We start from the raw sequence: 17,538 nt of genomic DNA on the forward strand, positions 1-17,538 counted from the left end.
CAACCGTGAGCCTAGAGCCTAAATCCGTGAACCTAGAGCCTAAATCCGTGAGCCTAAATCCGTGAGCCTACAACCGTGAGCCTACAACCGTGAGCCTACAACCGTGAGCCTACAACCGTGAGCCTACAACCGTGAGCCTTCAACCGTGAGCCTTCAACCGTGAGCCTTCAACCGTGAGCCTACAACCGTGAGCCTACAACCGTGATCCTAAAACCGAGAGCCTACAACCGTGATCCTAAATCCGTGAGCCTAAATCCGTGAGCCTAAATCCGTGAACCTAGAGCCTAAATCCGTGAGCCTACAACCGTGAGCCTAAATCACCGAGCCTACAACCGTGAGCCTACAACCGTGAGCCTACAACCGTGAGCCTACAACCGTGAGCCTACAACCGTGAGCCTACAACCGTGAGCCTACAACCGTGAGCCTACAACCGTGAGCCTACAACCGTGAGCCTACAACCGTGAGCCTACAACCGTGAGCCTACAACCGTGAGCCTACAACCGTGAGCCTACAACCGTGAGCCTACAACCGTGAGCCTACAACCGTGAGCCTACAACCGTGAGCCTACAACCGTGAGCCTACAACCGTGAGCCTACAACCGTGAGCCTACAACCGTGAGCCTACAACCGTGAGCCTACAACCGTGAGCCTACAACCGTGAACCTAAAACCGTGAGCCTAAAACCGTGAGCCTAAAACCGTGAGCCTAAATCCGTGAGCCTACAACCGTGAGCCTACAACCGTGAGCCTACAACCGTGAGCCTTCAACCGTGAGCCTTCAACCGTGAGCCTACAACCGTGAGCCTACATCCGTGATCCTAAAACCGAGAGCCTACAACCGTGATCCTAAATCCGTGAGCCTAAATCCGTGAGCCTACAACCGTGAGCCTAAATCCGTGAGCCTAGAGCCTAAATCCGTGAACCTAGAGCCTAAATCCGTGAGCCTACAACCGTGAGCCTACAACCGTGAGCCTACAACCGTGAGCCTACAACCGTGAGCCTAAAACCGTGAGCCTAAAACCGTGAGCCTAAAACCGTGAGCCATCAACCGTGAGCCTTCAACCGTGAGCCTACAACCGTGAGCCTACAACCGTGATCCTAAAACCGTGAGCCTACAACCGTGAGCCTACAACCGTGAGCCTAAATCCGTGAGCCTACAACCGTGAGCCTACAACCGTGAGCCTAGAGCCTAAATCCGTGAACCTAGAGCCTAAATCCGTGAGCCTAAATCCGTGAGCCTACAACCGTGAGCCTACAACCGTGAGCCTACAACCGTGAGCCTAAATCCGTGAGCCTACAACCGTGAGCCTACAACCGTGAGCCTACAACCGTGAGCCTACAACCGTGAGCCTTCAACCGTGAGCCTTCAACCGTGAGCCTACAACCGTGATCCTAAAACCGAGAGCCTACAACCGTGATCCTAAATCCGTGAGCCTAAATCCGTGAACCTAGAGCCTAAATCCGTGAGCCTACAACCGTGAGCCTAAATCACCGAGCCTACAACCGTGAGCCTACAACCGTGAGCCTACAACCGTGAGCCTACAACCGTGAGCCTACAACCGTGAGCCTACAACCGTGAGCCTACAACCGTGAGCCTACAACCGTGAGCCTACAACCGTGAGCCTAAATCCGTGAGCCTACAACCGTGAGCCTACAACCGTGAGCCTAAATCCGTGAGCCGAGCCGTGGGTTTAGTGAACCGTGCAGCCCATAATATGCTCCTAACACACAACCATCCGTTGCAGTTTTTATCCATTTTATTATTGTTTTTGGTAAACAGACTGAGAATGCATTGCTTTTATTGTTTTTGGTTGTTTTGTTCATTTATTGTGGATATTTTAAATGTTCCCGTTTTCAGTCTTAAATAGTCTTTAGAAATAAAAGTTTATTGATCTTTGAAAAGGTGTACCTGCATTATTGTGCCATTATCATTATTTTAGATGAAAATGGTCTCAGAAAGACAATACTATCGTTTATCGCAATAATTTCTTGGCCAATTTATCGTCCAGCAAATGTGTTATCGTGACAGGCCTGTGGACTAAGTTAAATCCCATCTGTGCTCATTGTCTGGGTCGGAGAGGATATGGTTGAGTGGAAGCCAGAAACGTGTGACCCACTTCATGCCAAATTAAATAAACTATCAATGTGACCTTTATAGATCAAATTTGCTTTATATGACCACCAACAGGATGACAATATTGGCTGAAATTGAGCACACAAACAGATATTGAGTGAATTCCCCCTCGAGTACAATAAAGTGGATGAAGGACTACAGCAGCTGTACAGTAAAGATGATGAGCTCCAGAAATGCTTTGTCCCGTAGCCCAAAGTTCAACGTCAATGTCAGCATTTGGCTGCACATGCATATATTAACACACTGAAAGAGCAGTGTGTGTGTGTGTGTGTGTGTGTGTGTGTGTTGAACGTTGCTGGAATAGCGACTGCTTACTGAGGCATGCTCAGTAACGCTTTGGGGGTTTATAGGTGGATTAGAGCTCTTTGCTTTTCACTCGCTCTTGTTTTCTGTCCATGTCCATCACTTATTTCAATCTACCGCTCATTTACCTCCACTGATCCTCAGGTTTGCCTTCTCTGAGCTCAGTCGCTCTGCACTTCCTTAATTGGGTAGGATGGGATTTCACATCATATTTAACAGCCTGGCTGTTTCACTGATTGAGTTACAGCACAAGCCTGCAAATGTAGTGAATAAATGAGATTTTTATGTTCTTGTTTTGAATATGTATAAGTGCACAAGATATTTGAGAGCGATATGTAAAAGAGCTCGGACATTTGGCATCATATTTTGCTTTCCATTGAAGAAAGAAAATCAAACGGGCTGGGAATAATGAGAGAAAGCGGTTAATTTTGGGGTTAATTGTGTATTGATTTTGACAAACTGAATGATTGTGAAATATAGGGTTGGGAATTAAAACATGATTTCAATATTTAATTTTCATTGACTGTATATTAAATCTCTAAATCAAATCAATTCATATTCATGGCAGTTTTTATTATGGAGAGAAAAAAAAAACCTAAATGATTTAAACTATAGGGGAAATCCTCTCACTTGGTACATTACTATAATATTAACATTAGGGCTGTAATCAACCAAAGAAAATCTTAGTCGACTGAAATTTTCTAAAAATGACGTTAGAATTTTTTTTTTTTTATGAATTAGCTGTGCACTGTGTGCAGTACTTGGTAGCCTTATAGTCTGCATAAATTAATTACAAATAAACATTAAAAACGAGTAGACTATTTGCAGTATTGATTTTGAGTGGATTTTTTTGCTCTGAAATGAGTCGGACACACGAGTCTGTCGGCTCACGTGCACCTGCGCAATATCAAAGCCTATGATTTCCCAAAATATATGTACAATGTTGTCAACTAGTGACATCATCACAATAACTTTTGAGGAATATGTACCATAATTTAGACAATTGTTTTTGTTTGTTTGTTTGTTTTCTTTATTTATATAGCACAAATTAACAACAACGGGAGTTGACCAAAGTGCTTTACACAGTTATATATAAAATAAAAAAAAATAAGGCTTTCAGCAACTTCTTAAAAACAGGCAGGAGTGTAACAGGCAGAATAGATAAGGGTAACTCATTCCAAAGCCTCGATCGCCTTTGTGTACCCGGGTTGTCCTAGGCACTACTAGTAGGTTTAAGTTTTCTGAACGGAGCGATCTTTTAGGATTATATGGAATCAGCTAAAAGCAGCTCGAACAGGAGACACGAATAGACTAATAACTTAAAGATTTTACTCTTAAAACACAAACGGCATGTCTACTTTAATAAAAAAGGAATATTTATTAAACAAGTCAGATCAAGAGCAGAAACTAAAAGTGCATAACTGAAGAATAAAGCATAGGCTTAAAACTATTGCAAACAGTGGACACAGCACATCGCACATTAGACTCCAAATAAAAACCCTACACTAAAACACTGAAATATGGCATTTCTGATGTTCATATAGCCTACTCAAAACAGAAAGGGCATCCTAATGCAGACAAGTTAGCTTCCCGTTTTTAGGTGATATGGTTTGTAGTCGAGCTGTGATATACAAACTGTTGCTTTTGCAAAATTTGCATTCAACTTTTTTCCCCATTTTCGATTTTAAAAAAAATGCTGCCACACTGCCGATGTCTTTGACATGGACATCTGACTAGAAAAACGCTCTCACAATCAAATAAATAATACAGCAAAGTAGCCTAACGTTACTTCAGAATGTCTCTCTTCTCCAGTGGGTTGGGCTAAACCAATAATCCATTAGCCCCGCCCACCAACTCTTGTAATCCAGTAGCCCCGCCCACCAACTCTTGTAATCCATTAGCCCCGCCCACCGATTTGTCTAATACAGTAGCCCCGCCCGCCGACTCATGTAATCCAGTAGCACCGCCCGCCGACTCATCTAATCCAATAGCACCGCCCACCGACTCATCTAATCCAGTAGCCCCGCCCACCGACTCATGTAATCCAGTAGCACCGCCCACCAACTCATCTAATCCAGTAGAACCGCCCACCGACTCATCTAATCCAGTAGCACCGCCCACCGACTCGTGTAATCCAGTAGCCCCGCCCACCGACTCATCTAATCCAGTAGCCCCGCCCACCGACTCATCTAATCCAGTAACACCGCCCACCGACTCATCTAATCCAGAAGCACCGCCCACCGACTCATCTAATCCAGTAACACCGCCCACCGACTCATCTAATCCACTAACACCGCCCACCGACTCATCTAATCCAGTAACACCGCCCACCGACTCATCTAATCCAGTAACACCGCCCACCGACTCATCTAATCCAGTAACACCGCCCACCGACTCATCTAATCCAGTAGTACCGCCCACCGACTCATCTAATCCAGTAGCCCCGCCCACCTACTCATCTAATCCAGTAGCACCGCCCACCGACTCATCTAATCCAGTAGCCCCGCCCACCGACTCATCTAATCCAGTAGCCCCGCCCACCGACTCGTGTAATCCAGTAGCCCCGCCCACCGACTCGTGTAATCCAGTAGCACCGCCCACCGACTAATCGAATCCAGTCGCCCCGCCCACCGACTAATCAAATCCAGTAGCCCCGCCCACTGACTAATCAAATCCAGTAGCCCCGCCCACCAACTAATCTATATAATATTTTATATCGATATTAGATCGATATATATTGTCCGGAAGGCCAACTTGCCGAGCACAGATTGATGTAGTTGGATTATAGGAATATAAATCGATACATCGATGTAGTAGATGAATCGTTACACCCCTACCTTTAACTGAGACAGTGTGTGATACTTACTATTCCAGAACGAGCACCATCTCGCTGGCCATCTCGTAGACCTCATGGAGATTGACGACGCGTGGACAGGCCGCTGCCAGCTCCAGGACGGCGATCTCATGAATGATCTCGGTTCGGCAGTCTTGGCCCTTCCTCCTCTTCCTCATGTACTTTGCTGCGTACTCTTTTCCTGTGCTTTTCTCCACACATTTCCTCACCACAGCAAATTTGCCTCTGAGAGGGGATAAAACAAGAGGAAGAATGTTTATTAACAGTTAGAATATTTCATGACTCAGATTTTGGATCAGGGTCATTATCGGTCTTATGCTTGTGCTCTACTAGAGCAGGTTTTCCTGCTTGAATGTTGATTATTCCTCAAATTCTCCATCGTTGCGGCTCCTCTCTTCCCAGTCTGTCAGTAACTGTTTAGTTCCTGTCTCTGTGCTCTGTGCTCTGATTGGTCGGCTGGAGCAGTGTGTTGTGATTGGTGTTTGGGAAATGTCCCGCCCCTTTCCCTTAACTGGCAGTTTCAACACACGACTAACTAACTCAACCAGGCCCCGGCCCTTTATTCTGTGCATTAATTATTATAATGAGGAATATTGTGACAGAAATACTGTGACGATCCACAATGTGAACCCTCCTGCTCACCGCGATGGCAGCATTTTTGAGACTAAGGTCGTGTGTCCACCAAAGCGTTTTTAGCCAGCTGAAAACGCCTCGCTGTGAGCGCTTGAGAGCGTTTTGGCAGGCAGCGTTTTTTTTTCCTTCAGTTGAGACTCTTTGCTTGTTATAATACGGAAAATCCGCGGAAGTCTTACTAATTTCACAGGTAGTTTGTTTCTGTATAGATTCTATATAAAGCTGCAGATCCAATGTAGAGTATTTGCTCTGGCTTTGGTTTGAATCATTTTGTTCCGTTATTATTGCTTGTTGTCATCTGATGACGACACGCAGAATGTGGCGGTTGGTCTGTGTTGTTTTTGTCCCGCCCCTCCTCCACTGTGATTGGACAGCTGGGTGAAGAGTGACAGTGATGAGCTCTGCGTTTTACTCAAAGTTTAACATGCTTCAACTCTCGGCGACCAGTTAGAAACGGCGAACGCTCAGCGCTTTACCGTGAAACACTCGCTCAGCACCTCGTTGCGCTCCGGGCGTTCTAAAAACGCGGCGCTCCCATTGAAAACAATTGAAAACGCCAGCCAGCAGCGTGAAAAAACGCTTTGGTGGACACAGCCTAACTCATTTTTGTGTTCATACCCAATCAATTTTCACAAGCGATGAGAAGTGAACGTGCAAATTCACTCCCTAACAATAGATGGCGCTTTGGATTAGATTGCAGATGGAAACTCACCATAGAATCCTATTGATCTGCAATTCCTGTCCATAACAACTCCCTCTTAAGGCTACACTGTGTAACTTTTTTTGTTTATTCTTAAAGGGGGGGTGAAATGCTGTTTCATGCATACTGATCTTTTTACACTGTTAAAGACATGGAATCCCATACTAAACATGGACAAAGTTTCAAAAGTTAAGGTGGACGTTTGATGGGAGTATTTCTTTGTCAAAAATACTACTTCCGGTTAGTCATAAGTTTCGGCAAGTTTTTTGCGATCATGCGTCCCCTTTGACGTTAATGGGGGCGGAATTTCCTTGTATGGGCCTTACGGACAATTCTACCGGAAGAGCGAGAGAGAGAGAGAGAGAGAGAGAGAGAGAGAGAGAGAGAGAGAGAGAGAGAGAGAGAGAGAGAGAGAGAGAGAGAGAGAGAGAGAGAGAGAGAGGGAGAGAGCGAAAGCAACAGGCTACGCCCATCAAAGCGCTGGCTCGTAGGCTGCGCTGCACAGGTAATGTGCACAATTAACAATGACATCAAAAAGTGCGTTTTTGGTTGCCAGACCAAGACAGTCCTGCACAGATTCCCCAAAAACCCCGCGGTAAGGCAACAGTGGATGGAATTTGCTTTTCCGGATCAGCAACTGAGTTGCGCGAATGTTTATATCTGTTCGCTGCATTTCGGTGCCGACTGTTTCATAAACAAGGCCCAGCTTGACGCCGGATTATCCGATCGCCTAATGCTGAAGGATGGAGCAGTCCCAACGATAAAGGTCCCAACGTTAGAACCGCAGGCGGTGAGTGAGACTGCTTCAAATGTCTGTGTCTATGCTCATCAAGTAGCCCAAACATGATCACGTATAGTTACTATATATATTACTATATATAGAAATTGATCAATGGAGCATGCGATGTGTAGTGCGTGTACATTTGTTTAGCTGGCCACTATATGTGTAACTTTATGTTTGTGTATTGTAAAAGCACTCCAAACAACAATACACAAAGAGTGGGGAAATATGTTGAACTAAATAAGCGCGCTTCTTCATTCAAATGCGCTACTATTCCGTGTCTTTCTATGTAAACACTAACTTAGCCTGCCGTGCAAAACCAGTCCGCTTAATAACGTTACAATTGTCTACACAAACCACGCGTAAACACACACACACACGTGCACAACTGCACTTCTCACATGTACACCTTCAAAGACAAAAATACGACGATATAATTCAAGTATAAATATGTAAATAACACAAGCCGCTAAGCATATTATATAGTTAGTGTATAACTTGTACCACATAGAGACGTCCTGCTCTAGTCGTTTTTGCTGCTGCTCCTGTTCAACTGCAGCCTCTGGGTCTGATTCCGGATCATAGATGTATGGCTGTATCTGATTAAAAGCCATATTTTTATTTTGAATAAAGTTTTTTCCCGCTGTTAGGGATGACACAGCTTTACGACGCACTCAACACAATAGCAGCAGCGCGCACACGTCATTATTTAGCTCCGCTCACACGACACGCCCCCACCCGCTCGGCTTTTTTCGGAAAGACTCGGAACAGCGCATCTTTCTTATATAATTATTAAAAAAATAGACTTTTCGGAGATATGCAGGATGCAATGCTACTCTATAGGTACTCAAGATTGACATGACACTGACTGAAACTGAGTGTTTCACCCCCCCTTTAAGTAATAAAGTATTCTCGTAAGTTTATAATATGCCATTGAAAACACATACGGGTGAGGGGTTCGAATGCCGGTCGCCATGTTGCCCCGCCATCTTGAAAGTACAGCAGCCAAAGAGGGACATACCCGTAAATTCAAGCTTCGCCTTTCGCGTTTTACCACTCCATGGCACTCATGGACGAGGCCGAACTGGAAGCCATATTAATCTTGGACTAAATCGGCCACTGTAAGAGTGGAAACGAAATCAGAATTGAGAGGAACAGAAACTAATATTCACTGGATGGTCATATACCTTTACACCGCTAGATGGGGGAAAATATCACACAGTGGAGGTTTAATTGTTAATTTCCTTATTTCCTTATTGGCGCTTGTCAAAGTTATTTTTGTTCAGACAGCAAAGAGACCAGCAGCTCTACACTGCAAACAATGCTCTTCTTATTTAGTATTTTTGTCTTGTTTCCAGTCCAAATATCTAAAAATTCTTAAATCAAGATTAATTTACTAGATAAGTAAAATGACATAAGATATTTGTGCTTGTTTTTTATGGAAAAAAATCTAAATGAAGTGAGTTTTTACTTAAAAAAAGCTAAATGATCTGCCAATGGGGTGAGAAAAATAATCTTATTTCTGTTTGGGACGGTAACAAGAATTCAATCAGAAATCAGATTATTTTTCTCACCCCATTGGCAGATCATTTAGCTTGTTTTAAGTAAAAACTCTCTTCATTTAGATTTCATTTTTAAGAAAACAAGCAAAAGAGATTAAAGCAGTATTTCTTTTTTGTGGTATTAATATGTTCTCGGTTATACGTCAAGTTCTCGGCTGCATTTAGACCAAACGTTAATAGTGTTAAAATCACGTCTAGTTGGACGGTTGAATATTTTGAATCCATCCGCGTGAATAAATCGAGCGTTTGTAGTGAAAACACTGGAGGACAGCTCACTTTCACTCCTGTATGTACAGTACAGGCCAAACGTTTGGACACATTACTATTTGTAATGTTTTTGAAAGAAGTTTCTTCTGCTCATTAAGCCTGCATTTATTTGATCAAAAATACTGTTTTTTTTTTTTTAATATTGTGATATATTACTACAATTTAAAATATTTGGTTTTCAATTTATTATACTTTAAATTATCATTTATTTCTGTGATCAAAGCTGAATTTTCAGGATTGTTCCTCCAGTCTTCAAATTGACAAATCGCAAATTGATGCCAACGTTCAGATTTTTCAACTCTGGCGTAAGACGTGAATCCGCTTCAAAAACGTGTGAATGCACAAAAAGCACCAGCCACGCATGATGCTCGAATGAGGTGAAATAATGTCCGCCGTGCTAAACGGGTCTATCGCGCCGCAGGACCGCCAGACTCACATATGCATTGTTTAATTCATTGAAGTATAATTTAAAAAAATGGCTTCTTCATAATCAACAATTTGAAAATTAATGTTGCTTCACCTATTACTGCAAATAATAATTATTATTAATATTATTTAACCAATAACTATCTTTTTTTGTATTTAAATATTTTTTCTTTTTTTTGTTTCTCTCTCTCTCTCTCTCTCTCTCTCTCTCTCTCTCTCTCTCTCTCTCTCTCTCTCTCTCTCTCTCTCTCTCTCTCTCTCTCTCTCTCTCTCTCTCTCTCTCTCTCTCTCTCTCTCTCTCTCTCTCTCTCTCTCTCTCTCTCTCTCTCTCTAGCCTGTTGTTTTTTTATTATTATTTTTTTATTGTATTCTTACAGTGTTGTTTATAAGTTTGGTTTTACTACTGTAGTTATTGTTGTTAATTTATTTTCTCTTTAGGCCTAATAACATCTTGCAACTAGGGCTAATTTGGGTAGATTTACATTCATGAATGTTGATTAATGTACATTGTCCCTTTAAAAATAAATAAAATAAATAAATCACTTGCTCTAGATGCTCTATTCGCGTTTGGTGTAAACATAAGACCGCTTTGTGCTTGAGCGCCACCAAATCATGTTTTACTATAACTTTACCAGCTTTAGGCACGTGAACAAAAGCGCTAATCTCACTGCTCGGACAGTTTTTAACGCAGCACGCAAAAAAAGAAAAAAAAGAAAAAAAAGCTCAAAGTTCAGATATAGTAGTAAGGCTCACATTTCCATGCATCCCATGAAACCGGGTCACATGCACACACAAAACAACTTTGTTCGGGGCCTCTTTTCATCTGATTTTGTGAAAGGCGGGAGCTGGAGGGTTTGGGCAGAGAAAGGGTGCCTCGGGGAGGGGTGTTGTGTATATAAAGATGGCACACTTGTTATCACGGCGGCTGAACGTGCCTTTGTCCCCGTGGCATATTTGTGGGATGAGATCATCCCGAATTGTCCTCGTGTCCCACTTTTAGCACTGAACTTAAAAGATGCAGAAAAATAACACGCAGATACACACCGCCAGACAAGGCAGGCGTGTTCTCGTCTGCATTGGCCTTTATCTCAGGGGAAAGTGTACTGCACTGCGTGTTACTGCTCAGGTTTCCAAAAATATTCAACACTTACGGCCCATCCCTCATTATTTGGACAGACCTAAACCTGTGATAAACGATCCAAATATACAATGCAATCTACTTCAGTGTAGCTAAAATGTTACGATAGCGTCGTGCTTAAAGTGGCGGTTGCTGTGATTTTACTTTGTTTAACTTTAGTTAGTGTGTAATGTTGCTGCTTGAGCATAAACAGTATCTGCAAAGTTACAGCACTGAAAGTTCAATGCAAAGAGATATGGTCTTTTAAAGTTACGGCAGTTTATTGCCTACAAAAATGGCCGGTTTGGACTACAATGAGCTTCTTCCTGGGTTGGTGACATCATAACCAATCTAAGACCATTCGCCTTATTCACTTGGCGGCCATTTTGAAAATTTGGAAGTTGGACTCCGATACAGTACTAGTCAGTAGCAGCATTCTGTGTCACTCACTTTCTGCATGCTGTGTGTAGCAAAATCATGTAATGCATCACTGATAATATGTTTATGTATATAGTTTTTTTTTTTTTATATGTTTTTTTAATTTTGCTCCTAATGTAATTTCTAATGTTCTGCCCTTTTCTGGTACGTTTTTCCATACTTACAATATAAAAGCAGGCCATTTGTATTCCTCCATACCAATAAATGTACATAGTTACCTTTACAAACCTAGACCAGTGTGCCTATCAATGTTTTTGAATGACTTATTTCTTTCTGGTGTTCTGACCAGTTGTCAAGTTATGAAAGACATCATCCATGTGTAATAAAATTGTACTTTATTCTTTAGATAAATGGACACTTTATTTTACATATATGAAGATCCAGTAGCTTACACATACACATATCTCCCACATCTAAATTAACTGTATCAACTATAATACTGATCTGCCCACATTGACACTATATGATAAATAAAAATAGTATGCATTCGTAACAAAAATAAAAATAATTTATAAGGGGAAAAAAGGTAGGCTATTATAACATGACATGAGGGGAGAATCAGTCATTGTTAAGCTATTAACCTCATTTGAAGTGTTTTAGTGTACGCACTTCTCTAAGTCCTTAGCAGCAAGGCACGCAGCAATGGCGGCGATGCTTTACTTCCGTGTTTCGCCGGATTTGTGTATAGCAGTCCCTCCAGTTTTCCGCGATCGCTGAATACAATGCAAAATCAGCAAAGTGTCGCATTTTTTTGCGATCCTGCATAATTTGCCATTTCACCACAAAATAATCACAAAAAAAATAATTAATATCGAATTGAACTGTCTTATTTATTTAAAGCTTTAAAGGGGGGGTGAAACACTCAGTTTCAGTCAGTGTCATGTCAATCTTGAGTACCTATAGAGTAGCATTGCATCCTGCATATCTCCGAAAAGTCTTTATTTTTTTTATAATTATATAAGAAAGATGCGCTGTTCCGAGTCTTTCCGAAAAAAGCTGAGCGGGTGGGGGCGTGTCGTGTGAGCGGAGCTAAATAATGACGTGTGCAGCAGCGCGCTGCAGTGAGGAAAGTGAGTCGCTCTGTGAGGAAAGTGATTCGCTCTGTGAGGAAAGTGATTCGCTCAGTGAGGAAAGTGATTCGCCCGCCGCGTGATGAAAGTGATTCGCTCTGTGAGGAAAGTGATTCGCTCTGTGAGGAAAGTGATTCGCTCAGTGAGGAAAGTGATTCGCCCGCCGCGTGAGGAAAGTGATTCGCTCTGTGAGGAAAGTGATTCGCTCAGTGAGGAAAGTGATTCGCCCGCCGCGTGAGGAAAGTGAGTCGCTCTGTGAGGAAAGTGATTCGCTCTGTGAGGAAAGTGATTCGCTCAGTGAGGAAAGTGATTCGCTCAGTGAGGAAAGTGATTCGCCCGCCGCGTGAGGAAAGTGATTCGCTCTGTGAGGAAAGTGATTCGCTCAGTGAGGAAAGTGATTCGCTCAGTGAGGAAAGTGATTCGCCCGCCGCGTGAGGAAAGTGAGTCGCTCGGTGAGGAAAGTGATTCGCTCAGTGAGGAAAGTGATTCGCCTGCCGCGTGAGGAAAGTGAGTCGCTCTGTGAGGAAAGTGATTCGCCCGTCGCGTGAGGAAAGTGCTAATACAGATCGACCGCCGGCCTATCAGTGGGTAAGTCAGTAGCTACTGGTTATATCACCTGTTTAGCATCCTACAAGCCAGCGCTTTGATGGGCGTAGGCTGTTACTTTCGCTCTCTCCCTCGCTCTCTCTCACGCGCTTCCGGTAGAATTGTCCGTAAGGCCCATACAAGGAAATTCCGCCCCCACTAACGTCAATGGGGACGCATGATCTCAAAAAACTTGCCGAAACTAATGACTAACCGGATGTAGTATTTTTGACAAAGAAATACTCCCATCAAACGTCCACCTTAACTTTTGAAACTTTGTCTATGTTTAGGATGGGATTCCAAGTCTGTAACAGTGTAAAAAGATCAGTATGCATGAAACAGCATTTCACCCCCCCTTTAATACATTGTTTTAATGAGGATTACAAATGTCGTGGTGCTTGCACGGTCTTCGTAAAAGCGAAAGTGAATCTTCCTCGCCTGCCGTGCCAAGTGCCAAGGACCGGGCGAATCAATTACTCTAGATGGATGAATGACTAAATAAAAGTAATATCTGCGAGATCACAATTCAAATAATAGTTAATAAAAGTGCTGTATACCACAAACTCAATTCGCCACGTCCTGACACAAGGACCGATGTCAGACTGGCTGAGGACTCGCTGACTGTCAGCGCTCGCGAGTATACAGATCTGTTCTATAGGCGTAATGCCCTTGAACAATCATAATCAAACACACCCATGATTATGCCAAAACGTCCGTCTTGGAGGCGTCTTGAGTGAATAGGTTTGGGACGTGTGACAGGCTATTAGGTCCATGTATTACTGTAGGCAGTAATATTTAAAGTGAAAGCAACCTATAGGTTAGGCTATATATCAAATAGCAACGACTGAAAAACAAACAAACAAAAAAAACAGTAGTTTGACTTAACCGATAAAAAAAAAGAAACGACTTAAAGCACTGTTTGTATCTTGATGTTGTATTAATTTGTCATAGATTTGTGCATTTTGTTTGTTCTATTGTTAAGTATGACTATTGTGCAATGGTAAATGTGGCATCTTAAAGCAGCACCAGATAGCTTTTCAACGTTCATAATATATTTTCAAGACTCTTGTGATGATAAATCGACTTACAAAAGGTTGAATGACACGTCTGCCATAGCCTGACGGGGTCTGTATCGTTTTTAATCGTACTTTTAAACTTCGGGTTTCGGGTAGTAACCCGAGAACAAAAAGAACGACAAAATTCGACTGCTTTACGGCATATACGTCACTTCCACCAACACACACACTTCCTTACATTCGGACGTGCGAGCCCAACTTTATTTGTCGGATAATATAGTCATGTCCGAAGCAGCAGAGACACATAAGAAAGAAAAGGTTTTGTTGGAGGAAAGCAATAAGAGGAAACGAGAGAGTGATGTGATTAAAGGCAGGACGAGGATCAACATGTGACCAGCGTTTGCTCGTCGGCGTGAGCTGAAGGAGGCGTGCCCGACCGATGCTGTCCTGCTTGTTACGGTGATTACCGACCACTCAAACATTGAACTGAAGGATCATATAGATTCTGGAAAACGCTAACCAATAGACTACTATAATGACGCTGGCTTGTAAACGTGAGCATCGTGATTATTTGGCGTTTGAAAAAAATAAAACCCATGAAATTATATTCATATGACATGCTGGAGCATACGCCACTGACTGTACCTGGGATGAAGACATTTCACACGCGCCGCCAGAAGAACACCTGCATGCGAACTCCTCCTGTTAGTGCTGCACGCACCCGCGACCATTAAAGGGGGGGTGAAATGCTGTTTCATGCATACTGATCTTTTTACACTGTTAAAGACATGGAATCCCATACTAAACATAGACAAAGTTTCAAAAGTTAAGGTGGACGTTTGATGGGAGTATTTCTTTGTCAAAAATACTACTTCCGGTTAGTCATAAGTTTCGGCAAGTTTTTTGAGATCATGCGTCCCCTTTGACGTTAATGGGGGCGGAATTTCCTTGTATGGGCCGTACGGACAATTCTACCGGAAGCGCGTGAGAGAGAGAGAGGGAGAGAGCGAAAGCAACAGCCTACGCCCATCAAAGCGCTGGCTCGTAGGCTGCTGGACAGGGGATGTGCACAATTAACAATGACATCAAAAAGTGCGTTTTTGGTTGCCAGACCAAGACAGTCCTGCACAGATTCGCCAAAACCCCGCGTTAAGGCAACAGTGGATGGAATTTGCTTTTCCGGATCAGCAACTGAGTTGCGCGAATGTTTATATCTGTTCGCTGCATTTCGGTGCCGACTGTTTCATAAACAAGGCCCAGCTCGACGCCGGATTTTCCCAATCGCCTAATGCTGAAGGATGGAACAGTCCCAACGTTAGAAGGGTGAGTGAGACTGCTTCAAATGTCTGTGTTTTTTTTAGTCCGCTTACTGTCTACACAAACCACGCGTAAACACACAAACACACGTGCACAACTACACTTCCCACATGTACACCTTCAAAGACAAAAATACGACGATATAATTCAAGTATAAATATGTAAATAACACAAGTCGCTCAGCATATTATATAGTTAGTGTATAACTTGTACCACATACAGACGTCCTGCTCTAGTCGTTTTTGCTGCTGCTCCTGTTCAACTGCAGCCTCTGGGTCTGATTCCGGATCATAGATGTATGGCTGTATCTGATTAAAAGCCATATTTTTATTTTGAATAAAGTTTTTTTCCCGCTGTTAGGGATGACGCACTCGACTCAACACAATAGCAGCGCGCTGCTGCACACGTCATTATTTAGCTCCGCTCACACGACACGCCCCCACCCGCTCGGCTTTTTTCGGAAAGACTCGGAACAGCGCATCTTTCTTATATAATTATTAAAAAAATAAAGACTTTTCGGAGATATGCAGGATGTAATGCTACTCTATAGGTACTCAAGATTGACATGACACTGACTGAAACTGAGTGTTTCACCCCCCCTTTAAATAGACATACGGGGTCCGCGGGTTATGAGACGACCCGCGCATCACTAGTTCAGGGCTATCAGGGCTGTCATGTCAACAAATGCACCCGCCATGGCGTCCTCTGATGTAGGATGACAGCTCTTACGACAGTAGTTGAGGACATTATTTTTTCCCAACTGTAGGGGGACCCCGAGAGCAAAAGTTACCCAGTGTTGCTTTAATTATAAAAAAAAAAAAACATTGCAATTTTTTCCGCATATTTCGGGGAATTACCACCACAAAATCAGTCATATTGATCGCAAAAATCACAAAAAAATATTGCGCAATCCTGGAGAGACCCGATTATAATATAGTGATTATAAATAGTAAGTGTGTTTTCTTCAGTTCTCTAGTACTGACAGCAGATAGCATTAGAGCTTATCGATACTGCGGCCTTTCATAATTTAGCACCAGGGCTCATTTAATACCAGGTTTCATTATTCATCCCTAAATGTCACGTTTGACTAACACATGAACTGGAAGGTGACTGACGGAAAAAAAAGCCACCAGACAAATCCTTAAAACAGATTTGAGTGATTTAAAATGCAGCGAGTGAAGTCTCAGGAGCACACTTAATGGCTGAGAAAGCTGTGAAACGCTGCTCAGACACACGGCTTGGCGGAAGATCGAGCTTCCTAAAAGAGACGGCTGAGCTGTGGACGAAATGCATGCAAATGGCCCTGCGAGGAAGTCCCGAATCACAGATATCCTGAACAGGCCGTCTCAGTCCATCTGCTCCCGAACCACACACACCCACGCTGATGCTTATTCATAATGCTCCATTCTCAAGGCAGAATGACTGATGGGCGTCCTGAGAGGTGCATGTGGGTGTCTGTATAAATGGCTTGTTTTAAAAAGGGCTTGTTTGCCAAAAACAGACATTCCTAGTCCATTCCTGCACGTTCTTCACAGCGACCGACACCGGAGAACTGCAGGATCAGCAGAACGTAAAAGCAGGAACTAGCTCACCTGCTAAAGCCATTTTAGATGCTTCTGATGGCACATGAATCCATGCAGGAAAGCTGAAATTAACAGAAGACAACTTCATGCAGTCTGTGTGAAAACCTGTACAATATTCACTTGAAACAAAGTACTGATTAAAAAAAATTAAAAACTTAAAATGGAAAGATGAAATGCAGCCAAATATACACTACATTGCCAAAAGTATTGGGCCGCCCCACCAAATCATTATGTATATGTAATATGCGATATGATGGTTCGGGTCGACATTAAATCAGAATGCATCTTCAGTGGAAGTAGTTTTTATGAACAAAAAATAAACATGCAATTTGATCGAATTCATACGCATGCATCATGCACAAATTTTTTACAGATATACACTTTAAAGGTATTGGGCCGCCCCTCCAGATCACTGAGTTCAGGTGTTCAATCTCTTCATGGCCACAGGTGTATAACTCCAGCTCTCGGCCTGCAGACGCTTCTACACACATTAGTGAAAGAATGGGTCACTCTCAGGAGCTCAGTGAACTCAAGCGTGGGGCCGTGATAGGCTGACACCTGTGCAATAAGTCCATTCCTGACATTTCCTCACTACTAAATATTCCACGCTCAACTGTTAGTGGGATTATAACAAAGTGGAAGCCATTGGCAACAACAGCAACTCAGCCACGAAGTATTAGGCCACGTAAAATCCCAGAGCGGGGTCAGCGCATGCTGAGGGTCACAGTGCGTAGAGGTCACCAACTTTCTGCAG

At 43.0% G+C, this 17,538-nt stretch overlaps 1 protein-coding gene across 1 annotated transcript in view; it reads right to left on the minus strand.

The window, feature by feature from the left end:
- The window catches only part of stk17a (serine/threonine kinase 17a), a 71,414-nt gene that overhangs the window by 34,447 nt on the left and 19,429 nt on the right, over window positions 1-17,538 (minus strand). The window contains exon 2 of the mRNA XM_067434651.1: window positions 5,302-5,514. Within this exon, the coding sequence (XP_067290752.1) occupies window positions 5,302-5,514 (213 nt within the window). The remainder of the gene's footprint in view (window positions 1-5,301; window positions 5,515-17,538) is intronic.

Source organism: Pseudorasbora parva, chromosome 24 (assembly GCF_024679245.1).
Source record: "Pseudorasbora parva isolate DD20220531a chromosome 24, ASM2467924v1, whole genome shotgun sequence".
Taxonomy (NCBI): domain Eukaryota; kingdom Metazoa; phylum Chordata; class Actinopteri; order Cypriniformes; family Gobionidae; genus Pseudorasbora; species Pseudorasbora parva.